Source organism: Hippoglossus stenolepis, chromosome 23 (genome assembly GCF_022539355.2).
Source record: "Hippoglossus stenolepis isolate QCI-W04-F060 chromosome 23, HSTE1.2, whole genome shotgun sequence".
Lineage (NCBI taxonomy): Eukaryota > Metazoa > Chordata > Actinopteri > Pleuronectiformes > Pleuronectidae > Hippoglossus > Hippoglossus stenolepis.
Genome location: NC_061505.1, coordinates 14,417,908 through 14,445,843, shown reverse-complemented (window position 1 = coordinate 14,445,843; position 27,936 = coordinate 14,417,908). Strand labels below are relative to the sequence as shown.

The window sequence follows — 27,936 nt, the reverse complement described above, 5'->3', positions numbered from 1 at the left end:
CTCTCGCTTCCCCTACTCAAGTCAAGCTTTTGAAAAATAGTTCAGTGGATAGTGAAACACGACATTTGGCAATTTTTAGACAGACATCCATGATCAGTGAGAGCAGTGACTATTTATGGAACCACAGGGCCTGTTTTAAGGCTCTTACTCTCCAGTGTATTTAAAAAAGAAAGAAAAGCATTCCAATATAGCCTCATCAGTTTGTTATAGTTTGAAGTTTAGGGACTGCAGATGACATGAGCTTCAAGCTGATCACTGTAACTACTTATTCTGGCCCCTTCTAAAAATAAATTACCTAAAAATAGACAAAGTGCAACAACAATGAGAGGAAAATGGTTTCAAAACAAGTCTTTTTATTCTGTTCATCAGTATCCTGTGCTTCCACGCTTTCAGATTGTAGAGAACATGGAACAGTTAGCACAATAAAGGTTTGTCAGTCGATTAAAATGAAAGTGATCAAAGAACATGATCGGACATATTAAGTTATTAAGGCAGTTTATACGTTGACAAAAAGCAGCTTTGCACTGGAATGTCTGGAGAACAAACAGGCATGTTTTCACTTACTACATCAAAGACAACGCGATGAAGAAACTTAATAAAAACCAGACCACCACAGGGGAAGATCCAATGAAAACAGCTCGCATGGGTTGAAACGACGATTAAATAAGAACCTTTACTGTAACACACCACGTCGCCACAGTGTCTTTAGCTGGAGGAGTAACCAGAAGAATAATGTGCTCTCACACTCGAGCTGCGCCTGATTCCTCCCCCTGTGACTTTACAGGTCCATCACCACCAAAAAGTACTGTCTGCAACACAGACCTCATATCCCCAACCCTGATTACCCCCATAACCCTGAGAAACTAAAATCTATATAAAGATAAATTCATATTATGAGGAAGCATTCAATTTAAATCTCAACAGGTGAAAGAATATTTCTGCTTTATTACAACTTGGCTCTTATTTGACTTAATTGCTACTTTAGTTCTTTATCGGACAAACAGCCTGAGCGCATCATCATCATCATCTTCGTCTTTGTCGCCCCTTCCTCTAGGTCAGAGGAATGGTGTGAAACCCCCATGCCTACACTCATGCATGTTCGAATAGAGAGCAGCTAACGAAACAGGGACCCACTTGTAAAAGGTTAGCAGTCCTTGGTGTGACTGCAACGCCCACAGTACAGAAGTCTGTGGTGATGTGGCCCCCGAAGCTTGACCTTCGTACCATAGACGTACAAATTCTGAAAGCCAGCTCCAGATCTTATAATTATTACAGGAGACAAAATAAGAGCCGAGCTGTAATAAGCTGGAGTAATCGTGGAAGCAGAAGAACTGCTGCCTCTGAAGGTGCAGGTTGGAATTTCGTTCTTATGACAGTGGAATACAGGAGGACATTAGGCGACTTTTTACTCATGGCATTTTTAAATCAAGTATCACCCTACCTTGCATATCTCTACTAACAATTCACATTTCACATGCAGTTAATTCCCTCCAGGTCTACTGTGTGATTCAGACATGACTCGTAGCAGCGTTCTCAACAATGAGAAGATTGTGTCACTGTGAATGGCTCATTGCACTGAACATTTTGACTCATTGAACTATTCCTGGACGGTATGTTTTTGTATTAGATTATTACCATGTCGGACTTGAGCTCAGAGTTGCAACAGATTTCTGCAGGTTAGTTTTCAGACATCTTGCGGATCATGTAGTTGAGGATTCCTCCGTGGTGGAAATACGCCAGCTCCACGTCGGTGTCAAATCTCATCCGCACTTGGAATGTTTTCCCTGTGTCCAGCTGTGAGGGCGGAAAGAGACATGAAGCGTCACGTGACACAGGAAAATTCATTCTGACCCTGATCCCCGACAAACTGTCCTCGACTAACCTGGACGTCGACGAGCATCCTGGGAGTGAGCTGCTTGGGGATGGTGATGGTGTAGCGCTCTTTGCCGGTGAGCCCCAGACTGTCGGCTGTGACTCCTGGTAGATACTCCAGGGGAATCACTCCCATCCCCACCAGGTTGCTGCGGTGGATCCGTTCATAGCTCTCGGCTATAACTGCCTTAATACCCTAAAAGAACAAAGAGAAAAGATTCATTCTTTTAACACTTTACAAGCGCTTCTCTATTTTTCGGTCAAATCCCAGTCTCAGCCACTGTAAAACATAAAGTTGGCCAACTAAAATGACAGAAACCATCTTTATTTTTTTTAGGTATATTTTTGGGGCTTTTATGGCTTTTAATTTGATAGGAATGAGAGCAAGCCATGAAGGGGGGGCAGAGGGAGAGTGGGGGAGAAAATAGCTGATTACATTTGTGAACAGCAATGATAATTTCTTCAGAACCCAATTCTATTATCAACTATATACAAGAGACTTAAACAACACCATTGTCAACAAGTTCAGTCTTGATCTAAAATGTATTTTTATTATTTAAAAATGTTGTTAACCAAATCGTTGAAAACTGGTTTAAGAGTCCAGTGTCAGCTACAAATTGTGAATGTGTGATCCTCACCAGTAGGAAGGGTCCTTTAGCTGCCCAGTCTCTGGAGCTGCCTGAGCCGTACTCCTTCCCGGCCAGAATGAGCAGGGGGACACTGGACTGCTGGTACCTCTCTGCAGCATCAAACACATCCAGCTGCATAGAAAGGAAGACAAATACAAACTCAGTGTATCCTTTAGAAGCAGTACTGAGGTCTTTGCTCCAAGCTAACTCACAAGTGTCAATTTAAGGCCCCTCTACACTGCGTAATGTCGATGATCCCGCAGATCAGCCTTTGGTGCAATATTATGTATCATGTGTAATTTTGTGCCAAGTCATGTCGCATGGTTCCACCGCAGGAGCTGTGCTTCCTCATTCACAGTTACTGGTGGTAAATACAACTGCACTCTGCTGGTTATACTTCCCGACGGAGAGTTGTGCAGCTGCAAATACAAAAACTGCCGTGAAAACTTTGTGTCGTCATTTGATTGACCGATTAATAATTAAAGTAAAAATATGAAGTCAATATTATCTGGTGTCAGTGTTTCAAAAAGGAGGACTTGATGCTTTTTGACTCGATTGGCCACAGTTTAGTACGAATTCCCCAAATGACACTGGCCCACATTACTCACTTGCACATTGGCTGTTATTCGAGAGCTGACAAAGCACTGAAGCAACATTTGCTATAAATGAGGGCAAACAGGATATGAGTGTTTACTATGTGATGTATGCAGAGTCATTCAATATGTTAACACCTTCTCTCCACTGTGCAATTTGAAAAGCATCGATGCATGCGTATGCAGCTGTTCCTCTCTTTCGCTCACACATAAGCATATTGACCCGTCTGTCACAGTCGCACTGACCATCAGTACCAGCAGCAGAAATCCTACCCACGCTAATTAAAACATCCATAAAGTCCTGACTATGAAGGTGCGCAGGGTAAAAATGAAAGTGCCTCACACTGTGCAAACGATGCACAGCTGGTTCTGCCGACCTGAATAGTGCGTAATAATGTCTGTCCCATTGTGTGCAGCCTTTATAGACTCAGCTTTGTTGTAAAGGCAATGTTTTATTAGCTCCACCAAGGAGGACATGTTTTTTTTCTGCATTTGTTTGTCATTTCGTTTGCAGGATTACACAAACAATACTGCATTAGTTGCAGATGTGGTGATGATGAAAAATTTGGTGCAAATCCAAATAAAAATCTGGATCTAGTGAATTGAAACGTGGTTTAATAAGGGGACTGTTGGGCCTTGGAGGAGGCATGTGCTCTCTGAGTGTCATCCTAGTTGCATTTGTAATGCAGATTGTCGCAAAGTAAAATGATCGCTGTCTTTCTTAAGTTTGTCCATTTTTACCCTTAAGTTTATTTAAGTCCCTCTTTTTGGGTAAAGATGGCCCACACACTTCCTTACACTTATTTCTGACATGGACAGAATTTTGACGCAGGCCATCTTTGTTCTCCAGAGCAGTGAACTAACTGTTGATTAATGAATCTCACAATGTGATCCAGGAGATGAAGATTTCATTGTGTTTGTCTCTAAGTCACCCTGTGTATTGGGGCTTTTACAAAATCCCATAGGTATGTATGAGTTACATGTTCATTATTATGAAAAGAGACCGACAGCGGAGAGGAAAGCAACTCTCTGTTGAGTTCAGAGAATGAGGTGTTATATGCTGACCGTTTCTCCTGTGGGCAGGTGAATGGTTTGAGGTGCCTGCTTGTTGAGGAACTTGTTAAAGAGGCGGATGTTTGCGAACGTCCCTCTGGCCATCACAGCGTCGTTCCCTCGACGGGAGCCGTACGAGTTGTAGTCACGAGGAGTGAGACTGGTCAAAACACAAACGGAGTGAAGACCAAGGTGTTTACACACAGTTCAGATACAGGTTTACATTCAGCCTACTCTCATGGTTGATTGTGCTAAGTTTGAATGCTGAACACGAGCTGCTATCTCTCACTGCTTTTCTAGATGTACCACAACATAACTCTGATATCAGGTAGGAGATGAAGGACAACGACACACTAGTTGTTCCAATGTTCCGTGGGCAGTGCATCATAAGTCAACATTTTCACTGTGTTTCTTGATGAAATCAGGGTGTATGGATCTTAAGACAGAGATTTGTCTCATTGTTGTTGCCTCTTAGTTTGACATGTTCATGTGACTCATGAGCAAAGCAAGGTAACCTGCACAGACTGCTGCCACAGCCTGAAACAGTGAGGTCTCTCACCCCCTGCTGGTCAGGTGGCGTGCTGCAGAGCTGTTCCTGGCAATGTTCCCTGCAGGAGAGATGTGGTCTGTGGTGACTGAGTCTCCCAGGTTCAGCAGCACGAAGGCGTCAGTTATGGATTCAGGAGGTGGCAGCTTCATGGTCTGAATAACAGAAATGATGATTAGACTTAAATGGGAAAAAGAGATAATGATGACGATAATACCAATAATTATACCACTTTAAATACTGTAAATGGCAGCCATGTTGACATGAAACAGTAGATGAACAGAGGTGATACTCCTCAGACTGAACAGAAAAGAAGCTTCATTACTATGATCACCAACACCAGTAAGAACATATTCACACGGTGGCCAGTCAGGGTGTGAAGCTCGAATGCTTTAACAGAATCATGTTGTACTATGGCCACTATTAGACAACAGATAATGTTAACATCAACCACCTCCTTGCCATGAGAGATGTTTTTTTTAGATCATATCTTGGACTCATTTATTTAAGACAAAGTAAAATGAACTGGATGAAGTCAAGCTTGCAAACTAACAGTAAATGTGTTTTCACCTCAGAAATATTCTGTAATGTTATGTCCTCTTCTGCTCACTGGTAAATATTTGTGTGTAATGTTCACACAATAAAAAAAACAACACAAAAGTTTGTTTCAAGCACTTTAGCATTGGGTTGAGCATTTTAGCATTTAGAGCTTGATTCCAGTGCAAAGTGCATTTTCAAACTCTGCTTTGCGTTTATGCGTGGGAAAATGATGATGTCACGGTTTGTCACATATGCCCACGGTTGTTTCGTGCAATGAGCAGGAACCAAAAACAACAACAATGGCAGCTATATAACTGTTTTTCTACATTTGGTTAGCGCTGCTATGTCAAATTAAAAATTAGCAGCTAAATTACTGGCAAGAAATTACATTTATTGAGACATTTGGCAGCCATGAACTTTTGGAATTTAGCAGAGGTGGGAACTGAAAATGAGTTTCATAACTTAGGGAAGATGTAGTGATTTGTATTATTTACCAAACCATCGAAGAACGGTGGCGACTTGATGTAAGTTGACTCGGGATCCCAGGTATACAGCTTGTCGGAGGGAGCAACCAGGGAGTTCCAGCGTTCATTCACTTTCTGTAACAACACAATCAGTAAGAGTCATGTCAGTAATGTCTTTATCAAGTTTCCTGCATGCTGTCCCTTAAAAAACTCAAGATAACACTACCTCAATCTTCTCATAGATTTCTTTAAACATTGATGGAATGACGAAAACTCTCTCCACAGCCTGGATCTCCGCTCGTGTGGGCCAGATGTCCCTCAGGAAGATCTCTTTCCCTTCAGAATTTGTGGCTGCAGACGACAAGAGAACAACATTTGAAGAGTCTGGTGCTTCAAGCTGGTTTGGCCGTGAAGCTGTTATCACCTGTAAAGTTCAAGTCAAATGTCACTTCTGTCACTGGCTTATCTGATGACATTAAACTGATGATAAAAAGATTAAAATCAGATGTAAAAATAGATCTTAAAAGACCATTTCAAGAATTTATTCACAATCCAATTAATAAATGAAAGTGGTGCTATAATTCTAGAGAGTTATTTATCCCTGAGATCAGTGGTTTTATTTCATGTTAGTAAATCATCACGTTACTTGAAACTTGCTCAACTTAACTGATGAATCATAAAAAAACACTGGCCAACAATGGATTTGTTCAAACTTCACGCTGGAGTTAAACCATTTTCAGACAAATTAGCCTGTTTAGCGCTTCCAGTGTAGACAGCAGGACCAGGACCCCATCTACTGTTCATTTACAGTCCGACTAATTTCTTTTATCAAACGTTTCTCCACACAAAACAGACAAAGTGAGTGTTTTAGGTTTTACTCTCCACACAGACCGTTTACCTGCAGGCAACCAAAGGCTGCTCAAACATGATTGGTCTAACTAGAAACTGAAACCAGAGGGCCTCCTGCCCCAACATCGTGTCACTCACCTACAGACTCTGTATACTCACACGAAGAATCGGTTTATAAAAAGTGTTTAAATAGTGCGATCAAGTGGAGTGATCTGTGAATCCTTCATGGTGGTGCATTCCTAAGCTCAAGTGAAGGTCTGACAACAGAGCTTTTCTATTCAAACTGTGATGTGAGGAAATTCAATGGAGTACGCAGAAGGCAACGTTTGCCTGCTTAAAACTGGAAAAACTTAATGGATATTCTGACACCAAACCGAAACAAAACACTAAGTTAGATATCTCTTATGTTAGATATCTCTTATGTTTATCTAGCTGTCGATCCCCATAACTCTCTGGACTCACTGGCTGAGGTTGTGCTGCAGATCAGCTGTGTGTTGGTTGTCTGTTGTTCATACTGACAATGTGTCCACTACTGGTGGCGGAGCTGCTGGTTTATCTAGTGTATTTCCTTCAATGCAAGTTGGATTATGTACTGAACTAAAGTTCTAAATGAAATGAAAGAGTCTAAATGAATCTCGTGCAGCTGTAAAGAAAGATTTTTGCCAATTTAATGAAAGTATCGATCAATATTTGGTGATCATTGTTGATATTACGGTGGTGGCTACAAACAAATCAACGAGAAAAGAAAAAGTCCGATTGATTCGTAGTGAAACTGCAGCGGCTCAGAGGACGTCAGCTGAGCAGGCCGTCCTTCATATGTGGCCGAAGACAGTTTTGCATTTACACTGCTAAAAGACTTTGGACACATGTGGCCCAGACCACTGTCCGGTCTGAGTGCATTCACACTTGTATTCAGAGCTGTGCGCTGGTGATGGTATCATAAAACCACATGTTAATACTAGGTGGGTACAGGGCCAAAGACTGCTCTACATCCATGACTCAGTCTTACACTTAGGCTAACACTGTTGTTTGTGCGGCTCTTATGTAAAAAGAAATACTGTAAAAACTAAAAGAATCTGAACACAATCTAACAGCATTGCTTGTGAGAACAACTTGGCCTTTAGATTCTACATGGGACTCTTAAAATTGATAATATCTGTAACAGGCCCAAGGTTTCACTGGATTTTCTCACAATGCACCTAACTCTGTGGCTCAGACTGCCTCCCTCCCAAACTGTGCATCACCACTGAACTGGCTCTAAGCTGCTGTATTGGCCTTCAAAAGCCTGTATTGTCTAAAAATACATCCTCAGTTTTCCGATGAGTCCCTGTAGTGTGTATGATTCACTGATGGGCCATAACCAATCTGTGTAACTAGCATGCACAGTGACGTGTATGCCTGCGGAGGTTGTTAGTCAGAACTAACCAACCATGAGCAGCTACTGATGGGTTCTTCCGAGTGTCTAATGGAAAAGCACAGAGGCTGGCTGTGTTTTGGTTTTTAGATGGGTACAATGCTGCTTACGGACATGCACTGTACTCTGGGTACTCTCCTGAAATGATTCATTATTAAGTTTACAAGTGAGAACAAAGGAGGGGGTTGTTTTTTTGGTGTCTAAAAACTCACCAATGGGCTCCTTCTCAAAGTCGATCCTCACGGTGCCTGCGATAGCATAAGCGATGACGAGTGGTGGAGAAGCCAGGTAGTTGGCTCTGGTGTTGGGGTGGACTCGCCCTTCAAAGTTTCTGTTTCCTGACAGGATGCCTGCAGCAACCAGATCTCCCTGAAACACAAATGTACGTGTAATAAGAGGGATATATAAAATATTATATGTATTCACAAGTTCAAATGTTTATCTCTTTATTGACAGTAAGCTGACGTTTAGTGGCAGCAGTTTTCCTGTTACCTTAAGGAGAAACAGTAAGGAACACTAGAAAGAGCTACAGACACTGCAGAGGTGACGTGAAACAGTAGGTGTGTAAACCACAGGTACCTGTGTGATGGCTTCCACCACTGGCTCTGGGAGCGGCCCACTGTTGCCTATACACGTCATGCAACCATAGCCAACAACCTCAAAGCTGTGAGGAGAGACAAGGGAATAAATGAGTTTCATGTTCACCTGCCTGCAGTGTGGTGATCTGTGCATGTTTACACCTACACAAGAGTTTACTACAGTGACTATACTCTACTGAAAAAAGAAAAATCAGAGAGCTTGTTTCTAAATTCCACTTTAATTTCTCTCCTGGAATTTTTTCTTCCTGACATACACTGATACAAAACGTTATCAATCTGCTACTTTTTATTTTTTGGGACTATTTTTGTATTTCAAGTTCAATTGACTATCACGACAAAACAGTAATGTCTCAACCATGGCAGCTGCAGTCATCCATTCCTGAAAGCTTATAAAAAAGAAAAGTTTAAAACTTAGTCTGTGTACGTTTAGCAGGGGTTCTAATAGCAAAATCATTAAGGTTTGAATCCACCTATTGAAATCCAAATCGTTTATTGAATCTAAGTTATTAATAATTAAAACAGACAGTCTGTAGCTTCAATGAAATGAGCAGCAAATACAAACCAGTGCACCTCATTCAAGAAAATATAGATTTGCATAAGAGTAGTGTTGAGATAATTGACAATCCCTGCAATGTGCACTGATGTTAATTGCAATATACAAAAGATACAGTATCATTACACTCAAACAACACAATTATGTATTTGTATCACACACAAAAGAATAATCTGGGATCACTTTAACAACAAAAGGAGCAGAGGGAGTGAGAGCAGCCTACCCCAGCTGAGAGAGGTAGTCCATAACACCGCTCTCCTTCAGGTAGTAGGTGACCACTCCACTGCCAGGTGACAGGCTGGTCTTAATGTACGGCTTCACACTCAGACCACACTCTATTGCCTTTTTAGCAAGAAGTCCTGAAAACAAAAACAGTATTAAGACTCATTAACTCTGTCAAGTGAAAAGTGACAAGTTTAAAAAAAAAAAACATAATAAATTCCATGAAGAGAAGTCTACCCACCGGCTCCCAGCATGACAGATGGGTTGCTGGTGTTGGTGCAGCTGGTGATGGCAGCGATAACCACTGAGCCGTGGCTCAGAGTGTACTCGTTTCCATTGAACTGGAAGGGCACTGCAGTGTTGTGGTGCTCAGGGGCCACTTGGAAACCCTTGAAACCTTGCTACACGCATTAAAAACAAAAAGTAGAAATCTTTTTTGAAGTACTGAAATTAGCAGCACTTCAGCCACAGACAACAAGGAATAGGTGTGAAAAATTAACTTAAGTTTGGATGTAAGGTCAAAATGGAGAAAAGGTTGTGTATATATATAGGCAGATTAGTGTTGATGTACTGTAAACATTGAACTGTACAGGTATATCTACCTTTGCTCCCAGACACGCTTCAAAGTCTATTTTCATGTCAGAAACAGCAATTCTGTCTTGGGGCCTTTTGGGACCACTGCAGCATGGGACCACTGTACTGAGATCCAACTCCACCACCTGAAAGAGAAAGAGACCCAGTTCACACCTGGTATTGACATCTGCCTCCAGTGATCTGGGGCCTCATCCATAACAGTTGCGTACGCATCTTTCAGAGCCCATTTTCTGCGTACGCCACATCTCTCGCAAACATTGTAAATACTGTTATTTTGCTGATGTTCTCAGTTACACGTGCCATCTATTGCACTTCTGTATGTACTGGGAGAGTAATTTTATAGATGGGGGAATATTACAACCGTCTCTGAATTCAATAGTCCGGTAGTTTTGGATGAATAAAATACATACAGGCAATAACAGCAGCAACAATATCAGTGCTGTCTTTCTTCACTTCCACCTCACTCACAAACACCTCGATGTCGATGACAGAAAGTTGCTTTTCTTCTTCTTCTCATCGCTTGATACGCACTGTTTTATAAATTACTTTGTCAGTGTATCAAATAAACACAACTCAAAATAATAAGCTACCTTTCCAGTGTGCTTAATGGCTGGACAAAACATCATGATGTTGATAACTTAATATGTTATTACGATAACGATATTTCAATGCTGTCTATGTCCTGTACATATGGCAGAGTTGACAATCAAGCTGACTTTGACACCGACCTGAGTGAAATCTGGATCCTGAGAGACGTCAGTGTAGTCCCTGAACATGCCCACAGCCTTCAGGTACTTTGTAATGTAGTCCAGCTTTTCGGCATCTCGCCCTGAATCAAGACAAGAGACAAAATAATGAACATCATCACCTGTGATAAACCAAAGAAGGGTCTGTACTGGAAAAATTAACTAAGTGTGGTTGAAACCTATTTTATAGTTGAAGAGTAACTTTTGCAGCCCTGTCTAAAGACTTTTATGACCTGAGCTGTTTTATGGTCTGAACTGTTTATGACCTGAAAACTGCCAGACCCTTTTGCCACTTATTTACTCTCCAAAGAACAGAATGTATGTCTGCTTATCTCCTTAGGAAACACATGTAAATCAGTTGTTTGTGTTTAGATTCCTCTCTCTCCTGCGCCTACAGAACCAGTCTTAACTGGTTCTGAGAGACAGCCTTAGTCCTCCTATATAAGATCCTTGCATTTGAGTGTCCTCCATCTTCACTCTGAGATCCTTGTGACTCTCTGTGTTGATCCTTTCTGCAGATTCCCCCTATTAAAATACACGTGGATAACTTTGGTGTTTCCAGCCTCTTGTATTTCCAGATTTCCATCACAGGTCTTAAAAAATCCAATATTTATATATTTACTAGAGGAGGAGCAATGTGTGAAGAAATGTCCCTGGGTTTTGCGCAAATACTGAAATTATCAAACGAAGCCGATGATACAAATTTCCCCAAAAAAGTTATTTCTCACATCAGTACTTGAAAAAAGGTGATGACCTTTGCAGCAACACTGCTTTGTCATAACTGCAAGTTGGTCTCAGAAAAAGAAAAATATCAGAAAATCAAACTGACATCCCAATTTTAAGATATCCCATTAGGATTAATAATCGTGATTAATAACCGTGACACATCTTATCGTGGTTTCTGACCACTGCCGACTACCTGTAGAGGCGTGGCTTCAGCCCGTGACACACAGCCGGTAAAAGGATGCTACTTATCCTCCATTCTGTGTACCTGAACTCATAATATATGATCCTAACAGTCACGACTGTGTATCTTCATCCACGAGACCCTGGTTCTTTGCAGTGGTTTACCTGTTTCACATTTGCTGTTGCTCTTGTCTCCCGTCTCTGGCAATGAGTGAGATAACACAATTCCACCACAACACGATGTGGGTATTTAATAGAGCTAAACCTGCTATAAGTCAAAGAGGCCTCATTTTGAATAGCCACAATAAAGGAATCCAAATTGCCAGTAGGGTGTGTTGCTGTAACCATGGTTAAGTTTAACATCACAAGCACCAGATAGTTATAACTGGGACACTTGTATCTATCATTTATACAGGAATATGTATAACGAGATTTCTCAATGTTCCATGTACACACAATATGCCCAATATGATCAAAACTGAGTCCTGAGTGAACCAAGTATTCAGGACGACTTTAATTCTCACCTGTCTGTGCAAGGTATTGAATGCTGACGTGGTCCACGGGGAAGAAAGCTGCTGTGGCTCCGTACTCTGGACACATGTTGGCGATGGTGGCTCTGTCAGCGATGGACAGCTGAGCCACACCCGGGCCGAAAAACTCCACAAACTTCCCCACTACGCCCACCTGGCGGAGGTGCTGAGGGCACAGGGGTGTGGAAGTTTACGGTGAGAGCGAGACTACACATGTTGCATAGCAGGTGCTGCATGAAAACTGACTGTAATTACCTTTGTAACCGTGAGGACTATGTCAGTGGAGGTGATGAGTTGTTCTGGGGTCCCGTGCAACTTGTATCCCACCACTTCAGGCAGAACCATGCTTATTGGCTGACCCAGCATCACAGCCTCCGCCTCAATTCCACCCACACCTGAAGGTTTGAAAATGAAGATTTAATAATCACACAGCAATTCTAGCAACTGTCACATTATCATTAGCCAACAGCTTATCCATTGCATTGTATCATTAAATGAGAGCAGGTATTGCAGAGTGCAACATTGTAGAAAAGGTATATTTTGATTTCTGTCAGACAGGCAAACAACTATAGCTGGAAAAGTAACAAAGAAGATTATGATGTTGGAGATCAGAGAATGTTGCTGTTGACCTGCTGACCAAGGCTCAGTCAACAAGATTGATGTTGTCCACATGTTTGAGGAGGAAGACGGGGGGGTGGCGTGATGTCGTTTTTGTTGTGTTTATAGGTTTCTTTATGCTTAGGAAAATGGCAATGATTTATTCATGTCTATAAACTTCAGAGGCGAAGAAATGGACGTTTTTGTAACATTTGTAATTCACTCAGCTCTTCAGAAAACCCTCAGGTTTTGTGTGGTGGTTTTTATTCTTAGCATTGGGTCTTAATGAGTTACAGTTTTAAATTCTTCGAAGTCTTGTGTTGGCAAATAATCCGAACAACCGCCTATATCTGCTTATAGATAGATAGTAATGCCAGCTCTGTGGGTCATTACAATCAAGTGTAAACACCGGGAACCCTGGATATTAAGACGGTATACCTTCTAATTTCTCTTGACTGTAAAACACTACTGACCATCACATGTTACACTCTTTATCTATATAACCCACAGCTGAGTATGACGTGTGGAAAGAGACAATAGAAGAACAGTTCATGACTAATTATTGTTGACACCGATTGTCTCACCCCAGCCGAGGACACCCAGGCCATCAATCATGGTGGTGTGGGAGTCTGTGCCCACCAGGCTGTCGGGGTAGAAGAACCCATCGTAGTTAAAGACCACTCGGGCCAGGTACTCCAGGTTGACTTGGTGAACGATCCCTGAACCAGGAGGTATGATTCGCATGTTCCTGAAAGCTTTAGAGCCCCACTGGGAAGAACAGGGAAAATATTTTTTAGGTGCTCAAGGAAAAGCCACAAGAGTTCAAACTTATTAGATATGAAGACCTTGTATTGGGTTTGTTAATTGTTTATACCTTTAGAAACTGAAATCTTTCTCTGTTGCGGTCAAACTCCAAATCCTGGTTTTTCTGAACGCTATCAGACCTTAGGGAGAAAAAGAGAGGAGATGATCACTGCGTAGCTACCTGCAGAATAACACAGTTTCTATGATCTAATGGTAGAAAGAGTCTGATGAGCCTGGCCTTACTTCCTGTTGAAGTCCACTTGAATGGAATGATCGATGACGAGGTCGGCGGGGCAGACTGGATTAATCTTCTCTGGGTCACCGCCAAGCTTCATCACCGCATCACGCATGGCAGCAAAGTCCACCACAGCAGGAACACCACTGCAAGGAGGGTGAAGGCAGGTCAGAGTGAGTCCAGTCTCCATTTTCATCATTCAGATATAATTCATCATCAGTCAACTAAGGATAATGTAACAAGCGAGTCAGGGCTGGGTGATATCACCTGAAATCAGGATCATCATGGTCAACTGTCACATTATCTCAAAAATAATGATAAATGAAGCTCTGTCGTTTTCATTACACCAGAGCAAGTCTTGTCTTCTCTTGATCTCTCAATAATAATTCTTTGAACTGAACAGACAACAGAAAAGCGTGAATTATGACTGAGTAACCTGTATTTGACAAACCGTATCTTCACGGCTGCACCATTTTCTACATATCTTTAAGGATTACCAATTTTTAAACATAAACAATCTGTATTTTGTCACTGTCAACAAACCCTGTGAAAATTAACAATACACCTCACAGTATATCTTCGTCTGTGGGTGTAAGCCCCAAATTCACTGGATCCTACTGATGATTGAAGTCTTTATAACCAGGTCCCATACAATAGCTTAATTAAAAAAAATTTTTTTAGAAACTTCATAAATAAGCTGATCACTGAATTTTTAACAAACATTACTCAAATAGGAGGAAAATTGGGGACTATTTATAGCAGTGGATTAATCCACATTTGTTGCAGTGAGTACTTCTGTGTGTGGGACTGAGTTGAAGTAAACCACAGTGTGTGCGTTCATGGTGAGGGAGTAACATGTCACCCAGTACAACAGAGGGGTGATAGTTTTTTGGACAACCACAGAGCTCTATAGCCCAGAGATACACATACACATAGTTGGTAGACAGATCAGTTCATTGTTGGTTTCAGTTAAAGCAGCAGAGGCAGTGCTATCATGACTTTTAGATTTTAGTATAAGTCAATCCGTAAGAACACTGGATCCTACATTTCCCACAATACATCTCAATATCCTCTGGAGATGCTCTGTGCCTAATAAAAGACTCCATCTTTACAGAGGCCACACATTCATACATTCATTCACATTACAGTATGGTGATGTAACCATGACATGGGCAGCATGACAAGCTTGACAAAGCTCCTCTTAAACCGTCCTTTACGTATGAAACTATTGGAGTTCCCTATCAAAGTTCTGTGTGTTCACAAAACACACAACAGTACTTTCACAGACAACTCACTGACATCCTGATACAGAGTAGTAGCGAAGACATACGTGAAGTCCTGGAGGATGACACGGGCCGGTCTGAATGGAACCTCCACAGTTTGAGTCTGGGTCTGCTTCCAGTTGAGGATACTTTCCACATCTGAGCTCTTCACCAGAAACCCATCACAGTTGCGGACAGCGGACTCCAGGAGCACCCGGATGGAGAACGGCAGACGTTCTGAGCAACAGAGGGACAGTGAACCTCTCTGAAATATCTGCTGTTATAACTATACAATTACAACGACAAGAAGTGTGGATGTTGTTACCATATCTGCTGTCTCGGAGTTTGGAGAGATTGAAAAACTGCTGCTTTGGGTCGTCTGGGTCCAGGGGCTCAACAATATGCTGAAAAGGATTCTTCGCAGTCGTAGCCATCCTCCTCTATGTCTCAGTATGAATCTAAAAGAGGAAATACAAGCCTGTTTTTAACACTGTGCAATAAATACACCAGATGGTAACGACGCGTAACACCACACAAAAAGGGATGTAGAGTATTTCTTTTTTACAGATTATATAGAGGGTTAATCACAAGGTTCAATCTAGAATCCTTCATATTCAGTGTGGAAATGGATTAGCCTTGTAACAGTGGAGTCCACGCAGAAAGGTGGAGCTGAGGGTCAGTGAACTTTTTGCCCCTGGTTCTCAAAGCTTACATAACTAAATCCCCTTTGCAGTCTGACGAAACTTTATACGGCGAAACGTGCGGCGGCTTGTCGAAGAAGCTGAGCCTCATAAATCTGGTTGTACTACCAGGGAAAGCGAGAGAAAGACATTAACTGCCAGCACTATGGCTCTGGACATCCTGAATGTCCACATAGTTTACAGGTTGTCTTGGAATACAGGCTAGTCTCGCTGTGCTGCAGAGTGCAAAGTCTAGTTATGATACTGACGTTACTGTGTCATATAACATGGCCACGGCAACAACCACCCCTGTTTTACTTTGAGGACATGAGTTCAATAGCAATAACAATGTTGTAGTAACTGTACAGTATAAGTAGATGTACTGATAATGGCCCAAAAGGGTCTATAGCACTGAATATTAAAAGCTGAATGTCACGTCAGACTTGTAGGCATGTTCATGAAGTCATTGGCCAGATGGCTCCTGATATATAAGGGACATTTATTTGACTGTAAGACTGACTTTGTTTGGAGCCTTAATTTGTATTATTGCATCGCTAAAAGTTAAGTATCAAACATTTATGAGACTATTACAGAAACACCTTTGCCCCAGCACATAATGGAACATTTGAATGTGAATCATAACTACTGTTGCATAACCAACTTGTGTTGAAATACTAAACTGCTGTTCATCCTCATGCTCCCATCATGTTTTCTTCATGCTTCCCAGCTTCTCCTCCCTCGGTCATTTTGACGTAAGTTAGCATTAGCTGCTTTGGCAGAGTTCTGCACTTTAAAACGCAGTGGTTTTGAAGGGCCACGCGGGGAATGGAGAAACGAGCCGTCCTAAACGTGTGTACGTGTTTACCTCCCGTACAGTATATTCGCATGAATTGGAACAAAGGTATTAATGTTTAAAATGCAGCAGTGACAGTTAGCTAGCTTACAGCTCAATTAATCTGCATGACAGCACGAGCCGGATGCTACTACGTTATCTGCGTAAGACTGTAGGAGACCGTAAATAAAGGAATGAACTCAGATCAGATTTAATAACTTACTTATGTGTGTGTGCAGCTCCAGAGACACAACAGCGAACCACCGTGTGTTACCTGCTGCTACCATAGACTGTATATGGCTGCTGCTGCTGCTGCTGCTGCTGCGCGTTGTGTGACTCCCACCCGAGGTGGAAGAGGAGCCATCCATATCCTGCCTCTGATTGGTCTATCCTGCCACTGTTTCCTACTCCTACCCAATCACCAGGCTTCATTCCTAAAGCTAAGCCAATCAGAGGCAGGCTGTGGGCGGGTCTTCTTCCAAGTCGGGTGGGACAAAATAATGCTGTTGCTTCCTCCTCCTTCTTCTTCTTCTTCTTCTTCTTCTTCTTCTTCTTCTTCTTCTTCTTCTTCTTCTTCTTCTTCTTCTTCTTCACGGTCGTTTTAAAACCAGTTTACATTTGTATTAGCGCTACACAATGGATCGGAGTGTTTAACATGATGCCGCGTTCTATTTTATATATGACCATTTTATATATATATTATTTTCCATTATTTTATTTTAAAAGAGGAACAGAACAAGAAACAAGTATACATGGGGTTGTATACAATGACATACAGAGAAATACAAGCCAGATAAGTCATATAAATATGTAGAATTTAAGGATATTCAAAGTTTTAACATCCTATTTGTTGGATGATCTGGAATATGGGTTTACATATTGTTTTCAATGCCAAAAAATGTGCAAGAATGTTTCTGGATGGAAAAGAGACAATTATCTTTTAGAAAAAGGGCACATATGCTCTATTATTATTTTTCTGATGTGGTGCAAAGCGAATTATTCTTACAGTGGAGTCAGTCAGGATCTGTAAAGATACGGATCCAGGAGTAGGTCTAACTATGATCTTTAAAAGCATTAAAGTGCCTGAAGGAATTTGGCATCAAAAACGACTGTGAATTCACCAGCAGAATCTCATTCTGAACCCAACTCTGTAGGAGAAGTGATTTGTTTTTTAACACAATGTTTAATATTCCATATTAGATACCTGTTTGGTGAGAAGTTGTGCTTGTATATTAGAGACCAGGTGAGAAGAACCTGCCTGCAGCGGATAGTTTTACAGTCAGTTTATCTACATTGTAATTACAATTTAAAATAAGGTCCAGGCTACCAAAACAAGAGAAAAATGTGGTGGGAAATAAAATTCCACATTGAGGTAGGATTTCTTTTTAAAGGTTTCGCCCAATAAATTTTAAACGTATTATTCAGTGTCGTAAAACTGCATTCCATTATACCTTGGACCTTGGAACTCGGAATGACATCACACCCGAATAATCTGAGTCGATTGTAGAGATGGGCGATACCAGACTTTATAAATTCGATACGATACTGATACTTTTTGTCAGAATTTTACCGATAACAATTATACAACTTTGTATGTGATTTTTCTAAATAATTATCATTTTTATTTTTTTTAAAGTTCAGTACACTCAAAGGCATATAACATGACACATACCAGCCATTAACAACAAATTGATTGCAAAAGCAATTCAAATCGCATTAAATGAAAATGCTAAAATGTGCAAATAAGTGTAAAAAATATTTTACAAAAATACCATTCATGTCCTGATAGCATCAATAAATAAAGTTATCTGGGGAGAAAAATGAAACAAAAGCCCTGTGGCCTTTGCAGGAATATGATAAACACAACCAATCATTTGATTCTGACTCAAAGAAATGATTGGCATGTGTATCTGTCTGTCACTAACTGACCTGCCTGCCTGAGCACACCCAACCTGTGCTCTCACTGCACATGACCAGGGTCTTCACAGACACATCCACCACTGGAGCAGAGACGATAGCAAGAAGATATAGGGAGAAAGTCACAGAAAATTCGGCTTCCAGCAGTTGTCAGTGCACTTTCATGTGTTTTGGGGACGTAGCTTTGATGAGAGGGCCAATGGGAGGGGGTGGGATGTCTAGGTTGCATATGTAGCCTGCTCCAGGATTACCAACTTTAAAGATATAGTTTATTGCATACTTTCCAGCCTTTGCATTCATTCCCTGTCCACAAACTTTAAGAACAGTACCAAAAAATCTGATTGGACGGTGTGATTTACTCTGCTCTTGCAATATGTCAACGTTAACTCAACCCTGCTATTCCTCAGAAGCACTTCCCCTCATTTCAGCTTGCAATGCAGACACTGGTGATGTTTTAAATGAATTCAAATAGCCAGGGACTGTTCGAGATCTAGCTTTTCTTCTTATCTATAAATATCAATAATGTTGTAATGCTATGACCTCGACCTACAGGCCTTTGAACCAGGACTCATAAAACAACGTTGCGTGAACTCCGGATAAAACATTTAGGACAGAGAGTTATTACCTGTTTTCACCCCTATCTGTTACTTGTTGATTGGTTTGTATGTTTGTGTGTTTATTTGTAAGCAAGATTCCACAAAAAAGTTTTGAATGGATTTCCAGTAAACTTGGTGGAAGGATGCAGAATGGGTCAGGGAAGAACTCATTACATTTTGGTGTGGATCCAGATCAGGGAGCAGATCCAGGAATTGTTTTTTACTTTCTCAAACATTTCATTTAACAGATTTTTCAACATTTTCATCAATTTGCCGAGGGAATCATTCAAGGACCTTGATGAAAAAAGTTAGGGCATATTTAGAAGACTGATATCTATGAGTGAATGGAATCTGTTGCAGCTTGATTGGCTTTAAGGGGCCTGTTGGGCTTTGGTGGAAGTAGGAGTTTAATTCCGGTTATTGTTGTTTCTGTCTGTACTGTTGCTTTTATTGCATTGAAAGCATGCTGCTGTTCATCGCAAGTCCCACTAGGTGGTGCTGCTGTTGCATGGCTACAGCTGTTACTGTTTGTTGTGCAAACCTCCTCCGTGTTACTCCTGCACTGCAAAGTGTTCCTCTGCTACACCATAGGCTTGGATCATCACATATTGCATGAATGAAATCAGATATTTGTCTCTCAACTTTACCGCTGACATGATGGTGTTAAACTGAATGTCATTTAGTTATATTGTCTCGTCATAGTAAGCAATGAATAAGACTTACACACATTTCATCAGAATGAATGTTAATATTTAATTCAGCATCATTGAAAAATCAATACAAAAATATATTACTGCAGATAAAAGGATGTTTGTGTGTGTGTGTGTGTGTGTGTGTGTGTGTGTGTGTGTGTGTGTGTGTGTGTGTGTGTGTCAGGTGTCCTTTATGTCAATGACAGAGCCACTTTAGGCAGGAAGGTGATTGTGATTGACAGCTCAGTCTGTTCTAATTTTTCCATTCAGAAAGGCAGCATCCACTGCCAAGTATACACACACACACACACACACACACACACACACATGCACAAACAGGGGCCTTGCCTTCAGAAGGAGGCTCGGCTTTGACATCAGGTTGTCATTGGCTCACTGAGGATGGAGGGAGTGGTTTAAGGAATACAAATGTTTTCTCATTTGATTAGATCGACTTTATTGTCCACCTCAGTGGAAATTTGTCTTCGGCTTCTTGGGCTTATTGGGGCCAGTGATATTTAGGCGACTGCCACAATATGTACAGATGAATCCAACTGACTATAATAACAATATAGGTTTGTGGTCTGTCAGACAAACACACACACACACACACACACACACACACACACACACACACACACACACACACACACACACACACACACACACACACACACACACACACACACACACACACACACACACACACACACACTCAGGTCTATCCATAAAACACTAATACACATAAACACAGCAGTGAACTCTCGTTTCTGCCTCAGGACCACTACAGTCTTTGCTCACTAACAATGGGGATTTTCACCCAGCCGTGATATTGTTTGACAGGTGAACTGAGTCATGCCTGCACAATGCTAAAATAACCTCTCTGCCTCTTCTCAGCCGCATGCAAACAAACAGAGAACCCTGCCCGACACACAGATAGGCCTCCACAGAAATCCATGATGGATGTCCAGAAGATGTTTTGATCCCGCCTCTGATCTCTGTCTCTGATTATCAAAATTTACGACTTTTTTGTTCCCAGCGCCTCCTTCACTCGATCATCCATCTTTGTTTCAGCTATCACAGACAGTTGCCTCCTGTCTGCTGTTGCTGACTAGGTCAGTAAATGAATAAGGACCCCATACACCAATATGTGTGTATGTACATACAGGGGTGAAAGGTGCTCTAACCTGCTTCAGGGTCCAATTTGCTTGAGATCTCTAATGGTCTTGTTGATCTTGTTTAGTATTGATCCTTAACAGTGTAATACACAATAAATCCTGTTCCCACCACAGACTGTTACATGAATAATTCTGGAGTCGACAATAGTCATTCATAAAATTAAAGTACGTCTCTATTATTCACAATATTTGAAGGGGAGATAATACAGATAGTGAAAAGAATCTCTATCTGTCTATCTGTCTGCACCAGTACAAGAACAATCTGAGGGACAGATGTATATTGTATAACAGATATTGATCCTTTTATTTTGTAATTCAGGTGAACTTCATTTTGAAAGGAAAGCTCTGAGATCAGCTCCACTGCCACACACTGTCCATTGCACCATCATCCCTGTGTGTTCATGTGGACGTGGCTGAGCACCATTTACTATCGTCTAATAATGAAGTAGCCACTGGGGGCAACGGACAATATTTTGTAGCTTTAGGTATTTGTTTATTTGCTTTAAGTGACAGGATTCATATTGGAAATTGATTTTCTTAAACACAAACACTTAAACATTTTTAAATCACTTCATTGCCTCATAGTGCAACAACTTCGGAGTCTGAATTTAAAATCTAATTCAAAGTCATGTCAGCGTGCATCAGATGCAGAGCAGTTGTTGCTTTTCTACTTTTTAACCTACAGATGGTGCTGTAGCATAACACAGAGAATCAGGACGGAGAGCATCCCTGTCATATATGGATCATTTCTTCCATGACAAACCAGATGCAACGACAACAAAAACATGAGAATATCTCAAGGAGAAAAGTTCCATTGATTCAACTTATTTAATGCACAATCTACCGTTCGTTCCACTAATTCAAGAAATCTGTTTGTCTGTGTCTCACATGTCTGGAGAACCGTTCATCTTATCTGCTTCACGCGTATATTGTTAATGGCCCAAAACCTGGCAGTCCGCAATAATATCTGTCTTTCCAGATCATTTGGATAATTGGACCATTTTTATTTCACCATATCGGACTGAGATAGACATGGACTATAAAAATACAATTTAATTTAAATTTAAATGAAATGTAGTCAGATAAAAAGGTGCAATATTTGTATCTGAGATGCAGTGGAGGACGGGGAGGAGGGGGGTCAAAGAGGGAGAGAGGATGGAGAAGGAAAAGGAAGGAAAGCAAGAACAGGAAGAACCAGGTGAGAACCATCCATATCCACATGGTGGTTGTTATCCGCTTTGGGCCTTGACAAAAGGAGCAAGGAAGTAGCAGCTCATTGGATGAGGACCAAACAAGCCTCCTGCTGAATATGGACGAGGCACCAGGATGGAAGCTGCAAGCCAGGAGCAAATGGACAGTGATTTGGATTCCACTGCCGGTACACATGCCACCATACAGGGTAACCAGAGAATGAAGTGGTCATCAGCTGATCCAAAACTGTCATTTGAATTGAACCCAACAGCTAAGGGGAACACAACGTCTGTGAAACAGCAATGATCCTGGACAATAGACTGAATGAACAGCAAAAACAGACATCAGCTTTCTTTAAACACCGGACTGAAGCCACTCCCAGCATCCACTGGGTAAGAAAGGTGAGAGGTTATCAACATGGAGTCAGTGGACGGCCAGTGATAGATCAAGTCGGACATTCACATCTTCCTCCAGAGACCAGAGATCTCTCAGAAACTCTTAGAAACAGCAGCTACCATCTCCATCCATATACAACCTGCTGCTCATGTGACAAAGGCCATGTGATGATACCTCAGCCAGCTCCATTTGCCGAATGAAGACTATTAGATGCAATCATAGTAAAATAAACTTTATGTACTAATGTACACTAATGTTTGAATTCAGTTCCAGTTGAATTCAAAAGTTCCAGGTACATTTGGAGCAATAATTCCAGCAAAAGAGCTCTCCTAAAGCTATCTTAATTGATTCAGGCAGAATTCTCTTCTCACAATCCAGGGAAAATCCAGAAATGACAAATAACCTGTGCTTTCAAATTTTGTTCGTCATTCCTGTCATTTTGAAAACATTTGACTAAGTTATCAAGTTGCTGAGTTCTGAGGATAATCAGGTTAATATATCCCAGGCCTGGGCAACATCACCCAATATCCATTTGTCGTAGAAATTGTCAAATACTGAAAATTGGTACTGAACGCCTTTTTATTAGAACAGTGGGTCATGGCTTCTCTAATAATAATAATCTAGATGCTCACATTGTAAACGTTTTACATCCGGCTGTTTATAAACTCTTACACAGACACACACTCCATCTCTTTCCCTCGATGTTGGGTGTGACAAAGATGCCTTCTCCCCTCCTTCTGCTCTGCCCCTGTTTCTGGGGTCACCCAGAGGGCCAGTCGATGTCACTGCCCTTAACCAGTTTAACCAATCACAACCCTGTTGAACCCCCTTCTCTTTTCCATCTCAGCAGCATACACCCCCTCCCCAGTGCTCTGTGTCAAATCAGATGGCTAAGGGTCCCCTCTCCCTTTTGGTACCCCAACCCCCATAAGACTGGCTACCATCCCCCATAACACAAATGCAAAACGAGCAGGTGTATGAGATATGATATGGATTTTATTTTGCTCTTCACCAGCCCCACCTCCCCACCCCTTGTTGACCATGCACCAGTGAGCAGGCAAAGAGTAGAACATCATGTTGTGGTAATATGACAAGTGGACGTACACGGCCACATGAATTTCACAGCTGAAGTGCAATGTCATGACACTTTTTTTTAAGTGAGATCTGACATTGCGAGGACACAAAGTTGTGTGTGTGTGTGTGTGTGTGTGGGAGGCAGGATTTTTGCTGTCAACTGACACAGTATACTAATGTATTTACACCCTTGTGTTCTTCATAAGTACACAGCTCATGAACTCAATAAGACATCTGCAGTGCATTAAACTCCTGCAGTTATACACCTTGTGTTATTATCTGTTTTCACATTATTGTGTTGGCAACAGGGCGACATTCCTGTCATGCCAATGAGATGTTGCACTGAGCTGAAATAAAATGGGAATGGATACAACAGAGGAAGTGCAACAAGCCAGATTCACACGCACACGCACATTCACCACACACACACACACACACTTCTCTTTCTACAGTTGTGAAGGCACTCATTGATATAATGTATTCCCTAGGCTCTTACTCTAACCTAACCTAATTTAATGTAATGTAAACTAGCGACACGAAACATAAAATGATGTAATGTAACCTAACCTAACTTAACGTAACCTACTAACCAAACTTAACGTATACTAGCCCAATGTAACGCAAAGTAGTGTAACCTATCCTTATCTAACCTATTCTAACATAATCTAACCAAACCTAATGTAACGCAAATTATTGTAACGCAGATTATTGTAACGCAGATTATTGTAACGGAACAAAACCTACCAAATTTAACGTGACGTAATCAGCCTAACGTAATTTCTAGGCCATAGTCCCAAAATGGGCCAACATAAACATAGACAAGACACACACATACACACACACGCACGCACACACACACACACACACACACACACACACACACACGCACACACACACACACACACACACACACACACACACACACAGAAGTAGAAACAAGTGTCCAGCATAATAAGAACTATTTTGCCTTTTTGAGAACCATGGACTGAGATGAAGGTGAAGACTGAGCGAAGCAGAGCGTATCACTGTGTGTGTGTGTGTGTGTGTGTGCGCGCGCGTGTGATAGAGTGAGTGAGTGAGTGAGAGAGAGACCCGGGGAGAACGTCATCTGCCTGGACTGGACCACCGGACTTTAAGCATACTCGCACCGTCCGGAGCAGGGACAGTGGCTCCTCTGTGTACCCGGACAGAGCGTCACTGTGCTCGGACTAGGAAACCATAACCGTTCCCGGTCCTCTGGAGCAGCGGCGGCGGCGGCAGCGGCGGGGCTGAATGCAGGAGGACACGGGGAGCAGCTGTCAGTGAGTGAGTGACGGAACATGGCTTCTTCTCCCGTCACCCCAGCATCGCTCGAAGGAGGGACACCGTCGCCCACTGGGAACGAGGAGCTCTCTACAACCCGACAGGTACACGTCTGTGCCCCCCTCTCGATTCACCCACAACCTAACTTCGTTTGAAAACACACCAATGTAAGACTTATCCGGACACCTGCAGACACACATGCGTGCGGGAGCTTGGTTTTCGATAGAGTCTGACTCAACAGAATTTGCAGTTTAATTCGGCACATATTTAACACGTAAAACAGTGCGCGGGTTTAAATGTAATCCACATTTCAAACGGTTTCGTCTCTCAGTGCCATCGTAAACCGTGATGGAATAAAGGAATCAGTGTGACCCGACATAAAAGTTCATACTAAAATAACACCGAATTTAACAGGCTAATCAGAGACATGAGAATGTGCCCGGGTCCTCCACTGTCACGACTGTGTTTTGCTGGTGGCGTGGAACCCTAGAATCGGACCGATTTTGAATGGAGTCAGGTGTGACGTGCTGTCAATGCTGCTGATTGGAGTGCCGGATCACAGTGTGTCCCATGGAGAGACAGCAGGCTGTGACGGTGCAGGCGGATCCCTGAGTGTGACACTTGCATGATCACCGCATGAACTTCTCTCTGCTGACCATCCAACGGCGTTTATCATGGGCCAGTGATGGTGTTCTCTTCAGATGGCTTATTCGTCTTATTCGTGTGATTCTAGAAATACAGCTGCTGTATTCAATACTCAACCTGTCAAACTGCTGGTAATGGCTGGTTCACAGGGGCTCAGGAATACAAGAGAGAACCACCATGTGTTTCTGTAAGATAGTGTTTCGCACAGATAGTCCTCACGTGCACATTCAGCCATGTATGCTGCACGTTTCTTTTGTAAAGGTGACTGTGTTTAAGGCCTGCTCTGAACCTAAATAGACGCCTTCACAAACAGGTGCATTGTGGTACCAGTGTCCTTGTGGGAGCATAAGGTTGAAGTGACAGTAAAGAGAATGGCACCTTCCACGGCTTGTTCTCTAACATTAGCACATGGGATATCATGTGAAGCTGATATGAAGGTGTTGGGTGATTCGAAGTTGCAATTTGAATTGTGAGAATTTCAGTTGTCCGAGATTCTGTAGAGTAATGGCTTCCAACTGCACACAGCATTATTCAGGTTATGACTCTGTTATGTGTCTGACAACGACAAAGCCTTTCCTATGTTTTGGAAATACAGAATTAGGTCTGATCATGTTGATGCCCTAAGTCTGTTATCTGCTCTGGCAGTAACATATATAGAATAGCCAGTTATAAATGACAAACTAAGTCACTGACTACGTTTACATGATCACTGACGTTTGACCTTATTCAGAGTAAGAGTAAGACATTACTTCAATCATGGTGTTTCCACGAGTTGCTTATAAAGACAGTGATTTGTAACATGTAAAACAAGCAGCGATTATGATTGACACAAAAGGAGATTTTACAGGACAGTGCACACACAAACAACATGAGTCGCGACACATTTCACGGCGCACACACACATTATGTGACTGGCGAGATGCAGGACACCATAGTTAGATATGGTAGTTTTTACAATTCTTAGGGGTTATGAAACTGCGGTTATGTGAAAATCGGTTAATCCCAGCATCCCTACTCATGTCTTGATTTGATTTGATTTTTCAAAGTACGACCTTATTCATCCCAGGATAATCAAATAATGCTGTTTACATAGCCGGTTCTTATTCAGACTATTTTTCTCAATCAAGTTAAAGGTTCAGTGTGTAGAATTTAGTGACATCTAGTGGAGAAGTTGCATGTTGCAGCTGAATACCCCTCACCTCACCCTCCCGTTCCAAACATGACAGAGAACCTGTGGTAGCCTTCAGTTGTCATAAAAACTCAAAAGGTGTTTAGTTTGTCCAGTGTGGGCTACTGTAAAAAAACATGGCGGCCTCCGTAGAGAGGACCCGCTCCTGATGTAAATATAAAGTATTTAAATATAAAGTGCCCATTCTAGGGTAAAGAAAACAACAATTCGTACAATTTATATGAAACACACTAGTGAAAACATCACCAGGAATATTTTGTATTCAATTTCTGCCAATAGATGCCTTTCACCGAAATATTACACACCTTTAGTATCTGAATACTTGTGTCCATGTAAAATCTGCAAATCTCAAGCCTAGTTCACACTTCATGCTTTCCACCATAATTTCCCAGTCCCAAATGTGTTTTGCAACTCGCTGACAAAAGCCCCAGTTTGGCGCTCGATCAGCAGTTGCCCACCACTGAAGCGTTTCACCTCCTCCAGCCTGATGTGTCATTCTGTAGCAGGAAGAGCAGGAGGATCAGTTGGACTCACTGTGTCTCTTCCTCCGTGTGATTTCGTGATTAAACATAGTTTGGGGACCAGTCTGGGGTTTCTCCCGGTGAAAGATTGTGAAGTGCGTATCCGAATAATCTGAGAACACTCACTAGCCACTCAGGAAGCCTGTGACTTCCTCTAGGCTGCGCCGCCATGAAGGACAAATGAGCTTCTTCCCTTCTTTTCACCTCAGAATTAACATTCACATTTGTAGCCATTGATGCTTATGGGATCCATTTCTTCTGCGAGATTAACATTACTAAGAGGAGTGTGAGGCTGTGATGTTGGACAGAGCAGTTAGAGGAGGGGTTAGCTTGCCACCAGGCCTGCTCCTGTAGAGCAGGACATCTGCCACTCTCTTTTTTTCTGCCTCAACCAAGGTCAGATAGTGACGGCCGACGTCGGAATCAGACTATGGCAGTGCTGGCAGTGTGACAGAGAGCGACATGGCTGTAAACAGAGGGACAGAAGGGAGAAGGGAAATGCATCGCTTTGGTAGCGATTACTTAAAAAGATGTTCATGTAACAGTCACTTAGGCAGCACATCAGGTTTCAGTGTCTTGTCTTTGCAGTTCAGTGAAAACTGTGGGTCGATTAGCAGGGAGGCCGAGGACGGGTTTGAATTTGAGACGTTTGCTGGTTCAAATCCCTGAACGGCTTTGAAAGAGTGAGGGGAAAATGCTATGGTCAAAGCAAGCAAC

The 27,936-nt window shown here is 41.9% G+C and overlaps 1 protein-coding gene and 1 long non-coding RNA gene across 2 annotated transcripts in view; both read right to left on the bottom strand.

Annotated features, from left to right (window-relative positions):
* Positions 1 to 27,936, bottom strand: part of LOC124851383 — a 214,563-nt gene that overhangs the window by 21,143 nt on the left and 165,484 nt on the right. The gene's annotated exons all lie outside the window — the stretch shown is intronic.
* On the bottom strand, positions 334 to 17,012 carry aco1 (aconitase 1, soluble). Its single transcript, XM_035148188.2, has 21 exons — positions 16,745 to 17,012; positions 15,335 to 15,467; positions 15,078 to 15,246; positions 13,756 to 13,893; positions 13,583 to 13,652; positions 13,293 to 13,476; positions 12,367 to 12,506; positions 12,106 to 12,277; positions 10,658 to 10,758; positions 9,938 to 10,054; positions 9,577 to 9,736; positions 9,337 to 9,472; positions 8,541 to 8,625; positions 8,174 to 8,330; positions 5,925 to 6,049; positions 5,729 to 5,833; positions 4,707 to 4,849; positions 4,160 to 4,307; positions 2,511 to 2,633; positions 1,883 to 2,068; positions 334 to 1,794 (listed from the first exon to the last, which is right to left on the bottom strand). Exons 2-21 carry the CDS (start codon positions 15,441 to 15,443, stop codon positions 1,678 to 1,680), a joined length of 2,685 nt encoding a protein of 894 aa, XP_035004079.2. The 5' UTR covers positions 15,444 to 15,467; positions 16,745 to 17,012; the 3' UTR covers positions 334 to 1,677.

Bases quoted from the DNA above. Each gene is read 5' to 3' on its own strand.
- aco1 (XM_035148188.2), bottom strand. From the start codon at position 15,443: ATGGCTACGACTGCGAAGAATCCTTTTCAGCATATTGTTGAGCCCCTG. The intron at 13,894-15,077 runs GTATGTCTTCGC...CCCTCCTTGCAG, and splicing joins GTCATCCTCCAGGACTTCAC to TGGTGTTCCTGCTGTGGTGG. The intron at 8,331-8,540 runs GTACCTGTGGTT...TTTGTGTTTCAG, and splicing joins TGGTGGAAGCCATCACACAG to GGAGATCTGGTTGCTGCAGG.